Source organism: Antechinus flavipes, chromosome 3 (assembly GCF_016432865.1).
Source record: "Antechinus flavipes isolate AdamAnt ecotype Samford, QLD, Australia chromosome 3, AdamAnt_v2, whole genome shotgun sequence".
NCBI lineage: Eukaryota > Metazoa > Chordata > Mammalia > Dasyuromorphia > Dasyuridae > Antechinus > Antechinus flavipes.
Genome location: NC_067400.1, coordinates 28,998,287 through 29,011,595, shown reverse-complemented (window position 1 = coordinate 29,011,595; position 13,309 = coordinate 28,998,287). Strand labels below are relative to the sequence as shown.

Here is a 13,309-nt window from a genome sequence, read left to right as displayed (position 1 = left end):
CAAATTCAGCTTCAGACACTTAATTCATAGCTGTATGACCCTATAAATCACTTAACCCCAGTTGCCTAAAAAAAAAAAAACTGCTAAATGTGGAAATGTGGCCCTGCTAAGTATAAGGAGACATTTAGAATCAAGATTATTTCCTGACTCCAGAATCAGTCCTCTCAATCCACTGAACCACTTAGCTGCTGTAGAGATAGAACACACATATGAAATCAAATTTGTCATATCTATTCAATCAGTAATTATATATTATGCACCTACTCTGTTCCTGGTACTGTGCTAGGCACTAGGGATCCTGGTATGAAGAATTAGATATTCCCTATTTCTAATGGGGAAGTGGGGGAACAACACTAAGTATATGGTTAAACATATGCAAAATATAAAGATGACAAGTATATCCAAGGTAGTTTTGAAGGGAGGGCATAGGACCCAGCCCCGAATCCCAGCTCTGCCAGTTTTATGTCGTGTGATATCGGGTAGGACATTATTTCTGTCTGTCCCTCAGTTTGCCTATAAGGGAAGGACTAAATGAGCTCAAAGGTTACTTCTTTCTCTAAACCTTGGTTAAAAATAACACCCATTAAGGGCATTATTGGAGACATGTAAAACTTGGAGGAGTGGGGGAAGCAGCCATTGCTGCCTCAGGGCATCTGGGAAGGTGTCATGGAGGAAATGGGAATTGGAACAGAACTCTGCAGACAGCAGTGGGGAGGAGAGAATATTCCAGGCCTGAAAAACATCATGAGCCAATACGAGTGTATCATGCATGGTCCTGGCTTAGTCATTTACTAACTAGAACTGGAGATGGCCATTTCTGTAAATACCCAACTTGCCTGTAGGTAACTTAATACCAGGAAGCACCTGCAGAGAGAGAAAAGCATGGACAGCTGGCTAGGTGGGACTGTGCCTTCGTTCTTTTTTCCGATCCTATTCTTGCTTTGCTGATGGTTAAATGAGTGCTCTAAGCTTTGCTTTCATTGGCTGTTTAATAGTACGGCATGGGGAGCAGCACCAAAGCCTCCTTCACCCCGTTTGTTGACCCCAGAGTGTACCAGACATCTCCCACTGATGATGACGAGGATGACGATGAGGAATCTTCAGCCACAGGTAAGCCACGGCAACGCCATGTCTTTGGGCCTGAGTTTGTTTTCCACATCTGGTCTGTATGTGACATAGAGAAAGAAGGAATCAACTAACTAATGTGAGACGTTTTACTCGAAATGATACTTCAAAGGGAAGTTATTTGGGTTTTGTTCTGTTTTTAGGTCTACTAAATTAAATTCCTTATTTTCCCTTTTATCTTCATCTCTTCTATTCTGTTTCTGTTTGGAGCCCAAGGGTATCCGGGGACACTAGAAAAGGCTGGTCCTCAGGGATTTCTGGACTTAAAGGAAGTGCCATACATTTCCCAAGAGCGATTTCTAGGTACAGTGCTATGCACGCTGTAGGCGCTCAATAAATGCTTGTCGAGTGGAATTGAATTGAATTGAACTGAGTTGAATTGAATTGAATTCTTAGGTGTATGTTGCCCACTGCAAGGGTCTGGCTAGTTTAGATGATCTTTCTTCCTAAGTGGAAACTTATCAAAACTCTAAAACTCATCTGAGCTTCTCTAATCATCAAATTCAGCTTACTAAGACAGATTGGCCCACTGATTGTTGTGGGGGTCCTTTAAAGGCAATCTCTTCTTTACTAATGGGGATGGGGATGTGAGGGTTAAAACTAAGCAACTAAACTTTGTGATGTTAACACGTAACTCAACTTTATGATGTTAACATATAACTAAACTTTGCGGTGTTAACATATAACTAAACTTCCCAGACGGTCCATGTTGGCACGGTACACTGACCTCATAGTTTATTGCTTCCATGATGGCTTATGATTGAGCTGCTGCTAAGACAAAAGAACAATCTAAAATGTGTTGGACTCAGAGATTCTTTGGTGTTTTCTCTTCCATGATGCACTCCAAGTCCATTTCAGAAAATAGTCTTGGTCATTTGTCATCTTCACGTCCAATTACCTTTACGTTCAAGGTTCTCATCCTTTTTTCTTTTTTCTTTGTCTGTTAAGCTCTGTTTACCAGTGAGCTACTAAGGCAAGAACAAGCTAAACTCAACGAAGCCAGGAAGATTTCAGTGGTCAACGTGAACCCAACGAACATCCGGCCTCACAGCGACACGCCGGAGATTCGGAAATACAAGAAACGCTTCAACTCTGAAATCCTTTGTGCTGCTCTGTGGGGTGAGTTATTTCTTTATTCTTCCTGCCTGATGGCAGAAATTAAGCTCATTGAGATGGATGAAGAGGATTCGTGATGTCTGCAGCTGTATAAGTAGAGTAAGGCTGGATTATACCATTAGGATTTGGGGTGCTGTTAATATCACATAGAACCAAGGCCAACCTTGCCGATGCAGGCAGCCATCGGTACAGTATGATTTGAGGAGGGCTTGGGAAGGCACTTTCTATTCAGAAACATCTCCCTGTCCAAGTCGCTCAGCACCTAAAATTCTCATAAATTAAAATTTAATATTACTCAAGAAGGGAGTGATAGATCAAATTAGGCACCTAGAAGGTACAGAGGATAGAGGATCACACCTGGAGTTAGAAAAATCTGAATTCAAGTCTTGCCTCCAACAAGTCATTTATGACTTGAGCAAGTCACTTAAATAAACCCTGCTGCTTCAGTTTTCTCATCTGTAAAATGGGAGTAAAAAAAATATAATCAAACTCCCAGGGTTATTTTGAGATAAGATGCGATAATATTTATAAAGTGTTTTGAAGATTTTAAGCACTATATAAACACAAAAATAAATACTATATAAATACTAAAAAAAATTAATAAAATGTGGTGGTGAGGATGATGTGATTGATACAAATGCAAACCATAAACCAGAGACCATAAGTTGCTCCCCAAGTGTAATCTTATCTTCTACATACGGCTCTCAGTCCATTGAAAGCTTATAGATCTAGAACCTGGAAAAACCTCAAAGGCCACTGAGTCCATCACATTTATCTTATAGACAAGATAACTGAAACCTGATGAAATTAGTCCAAGATCATACTGTCAGTATCAGAAGTAGGATTTGAACCAAGGTCCTCGGCTCCCAGATCCCATATTCTTTTTATTATTGTTATTGTCAGTTTTGTTGAAACATTTCATCCATGTTCAACACTTTGGACCCCATTTGGGATTTTCTTGTCAGAAATACTGAAGTAGTTTGCCATTTCATTCTCCAGCTCATTTTACAGATGAGGAACCTAAGGAAAACAGGATTAAGTGACAGAAAATCTCTAGATGAGATAAAAGAAAGTATCTAAAAAAGGAAAAGGTAGGACTAAAAAATGAAAGATCTATACAGGAAAAAGGACTCTTTCTAGAGATGGGTGAGCAGAAAATCATGATGCAGAGAATGAAGGGAAGGAAACAGATCTTTGTCACACAAGAGTGCTGAAGCAAGCATGAGGCCCTGCCCAAGCAACATGAGTGTAAACCTTCTGAGGAACCTCAGGAAGGGTTGGGATCCTGAACAGATCACTGAGCCAGACCATCAAGGGGGTAGTGAGGAGAGAAATCTACTTATTCCACCCATAGGGAAGAGGCAAAAGGTTGAAGTTATTAAGGTATGGAGGCTACCATATATAGAGCCAGAATGACAGTTGGAAGGAGACTATCATCTAAATCTGACAAAAATCTGCCTAAACTCTGCAAACCAGCCATTATTTGCTCACTTTTATCGATTCACGTGAATGATGTAGTCAAAAAAATCTTGAAATATATCCCTCTTATGACTTAGGAGACAATGACAGAATAGCACGATAATGATGATGATGATGATAACAGTAATAACTATCATTCATAGCACTTCAAGATTTGCAAAGTACTCCATATACTATAACTCATTTGAACCTCCCAATGACCCTATGAGATAAAGGCTGTGATTATCTCCTTTTTATAGATGAAAAAATTTAGGCACAGAACATTAAGCGATCTAATTGTCTAAGGCAGAATTTGAACTCAGTTCTTTCTGACTCCCAGTCCTAACCTCCATTCCCTGATCTGTTTAATTGAAAACTAAGGATTTAGGGGCACAGAGTATTTTTAGCTCTTCAACTTAAAGGTTGCAACGTTGGAAGAAAAAAACAGATTTGAAAAATAAACATCATACTCAAAAAACAGGATTTAGTTTTAGAGATTAGGGCTTACACATCCAGAATGATGATTTGCGAACAAAAAATGGAGGACAGTGCGATATAGTACACATAGTAGGTATTTAAAATATTTTGAGTGAGTCAAATAATCAACTTAATATGAAATCAGAAATATTGTGTGGGTGTGAACTGGACTAATCACATGGGGAATTTGGAAGGGAACAGGCAACATTAAAACTTTTAATCCAGAATAAGTTAGATGTGGAGAGAAGTGCCCTAGTAGAGCAGATGCCTCATAATTCTTATGTGGAAAAAATAGAAATGGGTAAGAATCAGTACCAGTGGGTTTGAAAAGCTGAGTAATATTGTATGGACATCAGTACAATTGAAATTTTGACAATCATTATCCAAAGGAGGATAGCCTGATATGTTCCTGATATAGCCAAGGAGCTGGACATGGAATCAGGAAAACTGAATTCAAATCCTACCCTCAACACCTAATGGTTATGTAATTGGGCAAGCATTTTTTAAAAATCAAATCCTCATCTTTCCTATCTTCAAAATATTGACATTCTTTCAGGATATTATAAGAAAACTTTTTTTGTGAACCTTAATATATGAAAATTATGTATTTTATATATAATATATTATATTACATTATAATATAATATAAGGTTGATAACATGAAGGTTTGAATTTTATTGTTCAGCCAGTTTTCAGTCATGTACAACTTTTCATGAACTCAATTCTTGGTTTTCTTGGCAGAGATATTGGACTGATTTGCCATTTTTTTCTCCAGCTCATTTTACAAATCAGGAAACTGAGAAAAAGAGGGTTAGTTGACTTGTCCAGAGTCACACAGATAATAAGTCTGAATTCAGGAATATAAGTCTTCATAACTCCAGACAAGACTCTATTCACTGTGCCATCTAACTGCCTGGAAGACGAATTGGACTTATTCAATTTAGCCCCAAAGTATAGAACATGGGACAGATGGATAGCCCTAAGAATAAGAATTAGTCTGGATAGAAGGAAAAACTTGATGATGTTCTTCAAAAATTGTATATTAAACCTTGGGAGAAATTGTGGGTTCTACCTCATAAGAGGGCTTCAAAGAAAGGCTGGATAAGCTTTTATCAGAAATATTGCTTTGAAGAAGCAATAAGATTTATTTCTGATAAACAAAAATCAATTAGTGCTGTGAAAGTTCAGGAAAGAGACCATGTTATCTTGGAGTTCATAAATTGGGAGCTAAAAGTGAAGCTGGACCTTAAACTTTAGGAACACACGTTTTTAAATGTCCAGAGGGGGAAAAAAAGTTCAAGATCCCATTGAAAGAAAACTCTAAAAGGAAATGTTTCAAGAAGATTAAAAGACTTTAAGATGTTAAACTCTTAGTATACAATAGTCCCCAGGAAACAGATAAGGGGGGGAAAGTCTAAAAAGGAAAACCTTGCTATGTAATGAGATCTCTTAAATGAAGGAATGTCTTATAAAGGATTAGTATATGAGCCTATTAAAATGTTGGGATGCCTACCAAAATAAATAACACTAGCACAAAAAAATAAATAAATAAAGACCTCAAAAGAAGGGGAGGATTAACTTATGTTAACAGCCAAAAAATATCAAAGATTTAAAAATGTACACAGATAAGGGAAAATTACATCATGATATCACATGACAGAGAAGACAAAACTACTCAATTCCAATTTTTATTCTGTCTTCTTCATGAAAAAGAATTATTTTCATATGGGAAAATGTTGTAAGATAAGGCATGATAGAGAGCACCTGACTACCTTAAACACAAATATAGATCCAAATAAATTATCTCCTAGGATACAAAAAGAACTTTTCTGACTTCAAGCCTACTAGCAGTAATTGTTGAGAAATCAACCAAAGAAGAAGTCAAGAGATGAACAGAGAGACAAGTATTGACTAAGGGATTTTTCTCACCTCTTTCCCAGGCTCAGATCTTTCTCTTAGTATACAATAGTCCCCAGGAAATAGATAAGAGGGGGAAAGTCTAAAAAAGAAAACCTTGCAGTATAATGAGATCTCTTAAATGAAGGAATGTCTCACAAAGGATTAGTCTATGAGCCTATTAAAATGTTGGGATGCCTACCAAAATAAATAACACTAGCACAAAAAAAAAAAAAATCCATCCTTCATTCAGAGTTGCCAAGATGGGTGTACTTTATACTTAAGAAAGAGTAGATTTCAGAAAATACAAGCCAGAATGTCATTCACTGGCAAAATTTCAGAATGGATTGTTAAACAGATGGCTTATAAGAGATGTTGACTGTGAACCAGCATGATGGAGGAAGGTTTATTAGAATAATAAATCAAGGTATATTTTTATTTCGACAAAGCAATGAAAAGAGCACAGGATTTGGAATCAAACTTATTATGTGACCTTGAGCAATTCACTTACTCTCGTGGGCCTCGGTTTTCTTACCTGTAAAAATGTTTTTTTTTACATTTATTATACAATATAGTTTGGACACGTGGTCTTTGAATCCCTTTTAGCTCTATCTCTTTAATGCTATGATATTTTGGGGGAAAGGTAAAAAATGCAGATTAGATGATAATAAATTAAGTTGTCCTGCTTGGCCAAATAACTATACCCAAACATCTTGGATAGCAATTTCTAGTGATGGCCCTTAGAGATTAGTCTTCCTCTCTTTTCTGTTCACTAATTTTATCAACCTCTCAGGTAAAAAACAGAAGAGAGGAAGCAAGACATAGAAGATAGAGAACTGATCTCTAAGCCATGGAGAATTGAGTTCATATCTCACGTGTAATATATTCTGGCTATGTGACCTCAGACAAGTCCCTTAACATCTATGTCTAGGAATCTAAGACTACAAAATGTAAAATAAAAAATAAAAGCAGCTTGTCTGCATTAGTTAATGAGTTTCCTCACTTAAAAGTTCCCTATTCTACATAAAAACAACTTTATTGATTGTTTTTGTGTTTTTCTGAATGTCATAGAGCTGAAAATGGAGATTCAAAGTGTGTGTGTAGACTAGATTTATGAGTCTGGACCAGGAAAAGCTCCCACAGAAAGTGCAATTTTAGCTAAATATTAAAGGAAACCAGAGAAGCTAAGAGAGACAGAGTAGCAGGCATTGTTGGGAGACAAGGGGGAGACCACAATTGCTAAGGCAGAGACATAGGAGATGGAAAGCTTTAAAAAGGCCAGAAGAACTGAATAGGAGAATACATAAAAGAGAGTAAAGTGTGTTAGAAGCCTGGAATGGTAGGAAGGGACAAAGTAAAGACATTTTTACATATCAGAAAATTTTGCATTTTGATTCTGAAGGTAATAAGGAGCCATTGGTACTCTTTGACTGGATCAGGGTAGGGGAGTGGGATAGGAGGCTAAGGGGGTGACACAGACTGTCCTATATTTTAGAATAATCACCTTGGCAACTGAGTAAAGTTGGGAAACATTAGAAAGGTCTTGCAATAGGTCAGGTGAGAAGTGATAACCACCTGAACAAGAGTGGAGCTATGGGAGCGAAGACGCCATGAATGCAGAAACAAGATTTAGCAACAGATTCTGCAGGTGGGATGAGTACCAGTGAAGAGTTGAGAATATGGTCAGTATTTATTAAGCATCCACTATGCACCAACCACTGGGAAATAAAGAACAAAAGAGTCCCTGGTCTCAAAGATGTAAAAATCTGAGGCTCTGGATGCTTTTTTAAATCCACAGGTGTAAACCTCCTGGTGGGAACAGAGAATGGATTGATGCTGTTGGATCGAAGTGGACAAGGGAAGGTCTACAGCTTGATCAACAGGAGGCGATTTCAGCAGATGGACGTCTTGGAGGGCCTGAATGTTCTCGTGACAATATCAGGTATGAGTAGGAAGGCTGAGCTCACGGCTCTACAGAGCTCACTTACTCTCATTCTGTCTGTGACTGTGGCCAGCTGCCATGGGACTCAGCACCTCTGGCAGCATGGGCCCAGAGAGATCACCCAGGGAAATCTTCCTTCCTTCTTGAGCCCTAGCCCTGTGGGCCATGTCACTCTCCTTTCTCTGTGGTGCATCGAAATCAGACAAACTCAGCAGCAAAGGCAATATGGCTATGGCTCTCCCGTCCCTGCCAAAATGCACTGAGTAGCTCATTAAAGTCTTTGAGCTGCATCCCAGGGTAAATTACTGTCTAACGCATGACACAGAAAATGAAAATATTGAACTGGGGGGGGGGGGGAGGAAGTGGGGGAGGAGGGATCATCGGCCAAATGTCTGCAGCCTTTTTCTCGGGAGCCATACTGGGTCTGTGCTAGTGGCAGAACAGTCAGCACAGTGCAGAAGCACTGTGTCTCCACCTGTTGCTCCTGTGGGTGAAAGTCATTTACTCCATTGCTCTGTATCCCCCAAAAAGAAGCTACAAATGGAAATGAGCCATTGGGAAAGACTGCAGTACTGACAAACTGAAAAGGTAACTCTAGAAATTATCTTAAAAGGAAGATTCTCCTTCTGTTCTTAATGCCTCATCATCCCCATTTTCCTTCTTTGTAGCTCAGAATGAATTAGCTTTTATGAAGGATCTGTCCATCCTTAGGTTCCCTTGATGTTATTGAAAATATTATTTCAGAGATTCTTCTTCCAATGATCTTTTGTGTGTCTTTGGCTCCTTTTCCCATCAGTATGTACCTGGACATACACTGACTTTAGGAATTGTGCATGGAAGCATGCTTGGCTATTCAGAATTTTCTTCTGTTTTGAGAAAAATATTTAACCACTGATATCTTTTGTTCTCTCCCCTTTCTATTTGACTACTCAGACATTACTCATTGTTTTTAAAATGACCAGAAGTTACCATAGGAGTTAAAATCATATAATTAAGGGACATCAAACTAAAGTGTGACCTTGTTTTTCTTTTTTTTTTAAACATTTTGATAACTATATTTTAATATAATTGACTTCTGTAGTAATACTCTAAATTTTATGTAATACATTTTAAAATATTCTGTAAAGAAATCCCTAAGTGTCAGTAGTCTGTCAGAGGGACCCAATGATACACAAAGATGATGAAGAATCCCTGGGCTTCGCATCTTGGCCATGGTTTTTAGTTCTTTAATTGCTCATAGAGGTACCCATGGAATGAGAGAAAGAAAGCTGAATTTAGAGCCAGAAAACTTGGGTTCAAAACCTCCAATAAATTCTGGCTCTGTGAACTTGTGCAAGATGTTCAACCTCCCTGTGTTCTAGGCTAGTGGTGGCCAACTCAATAGATATGGGGATCATTAAATCCGGCATAAATAAAGATCCCTGCAGGTGCATATTCGCCACATATTAACATCATATAGGTTCTTAGAAAAACACATATTAACATTATCTATGTTCCTAGAAAACTTTATATTAACATCTTCTATGTTCTTATCTATTTTCCATTGTATTTTTCTTTCTTATTTCCCAATTACATTTTAATTTGGTTCAGGATAAACTTAGGACTGTTATCTTCATGTGTGGCCCTCTCCTCTTCGCTATTCCTTAAGTTACAGAAACAATGCCAACCTACAATTGTACAAGGACTTGTCTTATCCAAGAGTTTTTGATATGCAGGAAATCACAAATCCAATCCCTCCCCTTAGCTTTGGTCACTCAGGATAATTCATGGATTGGTGCCAAGTCTAAACTTTTGTCAACCACCAAGGTATGCTCAGCATCTCTGTGTGAAAGAGAATCCTGCTGGAATCTTGCATCCTATAGTCAATCTCCTCTTTTCTTGGATGTCACATCTCCGTGGGGGTGAGGGTAAAATTATTTATCCTGTTACAAAGCTCATGAAAGGAAAGAGCTAAATGAAAACAAGAGCTTGGAGTTCTTTGTCTCAGCACATTATGCCTCAGAAAAAATATGTGGAAGCTCCTTGAAGACCAATGTCTTTGCTGATGAGTTCCCTGCATTTTCTGATCTCTGAAATAAGTAACTATACCCTAAAAAGTCTCTTAAGGCATAAATGTCCTTAAGCTGCAGTTCAAATGAACAGAGATTTCATGTACTCTGGTCTTTAGACATATATTTCATTCACTAGACACAAAGCACCTTTGAAATCTATAATCATAAAAAGGGGTGATAGGATTTACAACTGGAAATCTCTTTGGAGATCTAAAATCTAGCCCAACCTCATTTGACAGGTGAGGAAATTGACATTCAGAAAGCATATCACGCAGGGAGTAACCAACTGAGCCAGCACTGTGGAAAGGTACAGAATTGGAAGTCAGTCTTAGATTTTGAGGTTCCTCCCAGTTCTACGTCTAAAGTCCTCAGATTCTAGAATGAGTCTTGCTTTAACACTTAGACCCAATATGATTGTTAATTGATCTTGACCTTGATTTTCTTACCTGAAAATGGGGCTAATAACAGGAAAGAATTTTACAAATATAAAAACCTCATACATTGTAAGCTTTCGTTAATAGTACAAAATTAACTGAAGATCTAGACAGAATGAAGGAAAAATATGAACTCTCAAAGTTTACCAGTCATAGGATGATTAATCTAATACGAACCATCACTGCTGAGTACGTATTTAGAGAAGAAGAAAGAGAGACCAAATTCTACACTTTATATATTGCTGAGCCTACTAATACTTCTGAGAACATCTTGTCCTAAAGGATCCTAAATCTTCTTTCCTCTCTGTTCCTTTTCCATTTTTACTTTAAAGTATCTCCCACTCAGATATCTCACAGTATCATAAAGTGTTTTATTTGCCTGAAATTAATTGTAGTTCCTGTTGTAGAAGTGAATAATTCCCATTTTTTCACCAAATTAAATTCTAATTATTTGTTAGAGAATTTTGATAAAGGATACAGAAAACAAAGATAGCAATCATCAAGTCTGCACATGGTGGTCTAGAGAAGTGAAGTGCTGCGATTTTGTCCAAAACGACCTCCCAACACACACACATACACACACACACACACAATATAGTACAAGGGTTTTAGCAAGGGGTTACTGGATAGATTCAGGAGGTCTATGAATTCGGATGGTGAGAAGATTACATACTTCTTTTCAATGCAATTGATTTCCTTTATAATCCTGTGTTTTTACTTGATGCATTTAAAATTGGACATCTAGCAGGTGTCTAATAGTTTCACCCAACTGGCTGCCAAGGGGGTCCCTGACACAGAAGATCTTTGGAATATATGTACCCTTATCCTGGTACCCAAGTTACATTAATTTCATAAAAGCTTTCTTTGTACACTAAGGATAGACAGTTTATAGAGCTTTTGTCCAAGAAAAACAGCAAAAAATGATGAATTGAAAAAGAATGAGTTCTTAAGATAATTAGGTCAGTTAGTTATTCTGGGAAAATGTTTCATTTTAACCATGAGTGTTCTGGGTAAAAACACACTGATGTTGAAATGCTGTGATCTGGCCATTGCTGTGCTCCTGCTGTTTAAAAAAAAAAAATGTGGATGGAGGAAAGAACTCTCCTGGGGATTCATGAAACTAAATCTCTTTTATTTCAATAGGAAAGAAGAATAAACTACGAGTTTACTATCTGTCTTGGTTAAGAAATCGAATCCTGCACAATGATCCTGAAGTGGAAAAGAAGCAAGGTTGGATCACCGTTGGAGACTTAGAAGGCTGTATACATTACAAAGTCGGTAAGTCATGGCATCGTGCTTATGAAATATGGAAGAATAGACAAGGCACTGAACTTGAAGTCGGGAAGGCCTGGGTTCATACCTTGCCTGAGACACTTACCAGCTGTGTGACAATGAGCAAGTCATTCAACCACTTGATGCTTCAGTTTCCTCATTTGTAAAATGAGAGCTTTAATGACCTCTACTTTTCATTTATATTCCTATGAATTTGATCACATAGCCTATGTTTTCTTAGTCTCAAATATAAATTTAAGTTGTGTTATAGTTTTCCCATATGATAAATTTTGAGATCTTCATGTGTATTTACTGTGATATCCCATCTGAGTATGGTACTAGCCCTTGGAAAAACTTCAGATGTTGATTCAGGAATAGGCTGTGTGTCCAGACTAGCTGAGGTCAGCACATTCATTACCAGAAAATTACTCAAAAGGTAATGAAATGGTTTTGACCATAGTTACTTACAAAACCATATACATACATATATGTGCACATATATGTGTGAAATTGTTGTATACATATTTTTATTTATCAGTTCTTTTGCTGGATGCAGTTAGCATCTTTCTTCAAATGTCCTTTGTTTTTAATTTGTGTATTTATTATAGTCAAAATGACTTAATTTTAAGAACAACTTTGCCTATTGTTACTGTACTATATACAATGTTCTCTTTGTTCTACTCACTTTTCTCTTCATTACTTCATGCAAGTCTTTCCAAGATCATTGAGCTCATCATTTCTTATAGCACAGTAGTATTCTATCACAGCCATCTACCACAACATTAAAGGGATCCCCATCAGTTGGGGGAATGGCGGAACAAGTTCCATGATTTTTAAATGTGCATGTGACACAAACACAGCCCCAGCTCCCAAGCATCTCCCATTATTAAAGGAACAAATATATGCACAGGTAAACTCTGAAACTCCAAATCAAGGAGAAAATAGAACAAGCATCAAGGAAAAAAAAAATTCAAATACAGTGGCACCACAATTAGAATCACACAAGACCTAGCAGTAGCTAAGTAGCTACATTAAATGTCTTGGAACATGATATGTCAAAAAAAGCAAAAGAATTAAAGTTACGACCAAAAATATCATACCCAGCAAAGTTAAGTATAATCTCGAATGAAAAAGAAAAAAAGGACACTTGTCAGATTTTCAGGATTTTATTGCAAAAGACCTGAACTTAATAGAAAATTTGACACATAAGATCCAAGAGAAATATCAAACATCAAAAATTCATTTCAAAGGACCCAATAAGGACAAACTGTTTATATTTTATACATGGAAATGTAAAACAAATGCCTAAGATTGCAATTAATAATTGGGTAATTTAAAAAAAGATTGGGGGTCTAGCTAATATAATATGATTCTAAAAAGCAAAAATGTGTAGAAAAAAGTAAAAAGTAATTATGTTATATGGATGAAGTATGAGAGCAAGAACTGACAAAGAAAATTAAATGGGAGAAGAGAGCTGGTAGTTCTGAAATCCTAATCATGTTCGAAATGAGTTAAAGAAGGAATAATATGTGTATATC

At 37.2% G+C, this 13,309-nt stretch overlaps 1 protein-coding gene across 9 annotated transcripts in view; it reads left to right on the top strand.

The window, feature by feature from the left end:
• TNIK (TRAF2 and NCK interacting kinase) overlaps positions 1-13,309 on the top strand; it is a 413,088-nt gene that overhangs the window by 385,817 nt on the left and 13,962 nt on the right. For 5 of the 9 annotated variants that reach the window (XM_051983151.1, XM_051983153.1, XM_051983152.1 and 2 more), the window contains 5 exons: positions 996-1,110; positions 1,336-1,428; positions 2,074-2,244; positions 7,871-8,014; positions 11,643-11,777. In XM_051983151.1, coding sequence (XP_051839111.1) covers positions 996-1,110; positions 1,336-1,428; positions 2,074-2,244; positions 7,871-8,014; positions 11,643-11,777 — 658 coding nt within the window. The remainder of the gene's footprint in view (positions 1-995; positions 1,111-1,335; positions 1,429-2,073; positions 2,245-7,870; positions 8,015-11,642; positions 11,778-13,309) is intronic. The other 4 variants (XM_051983158.1, XM_051983157.1, XM_051983156.1 and 1 more) reach the window with 1 other exon arrangement.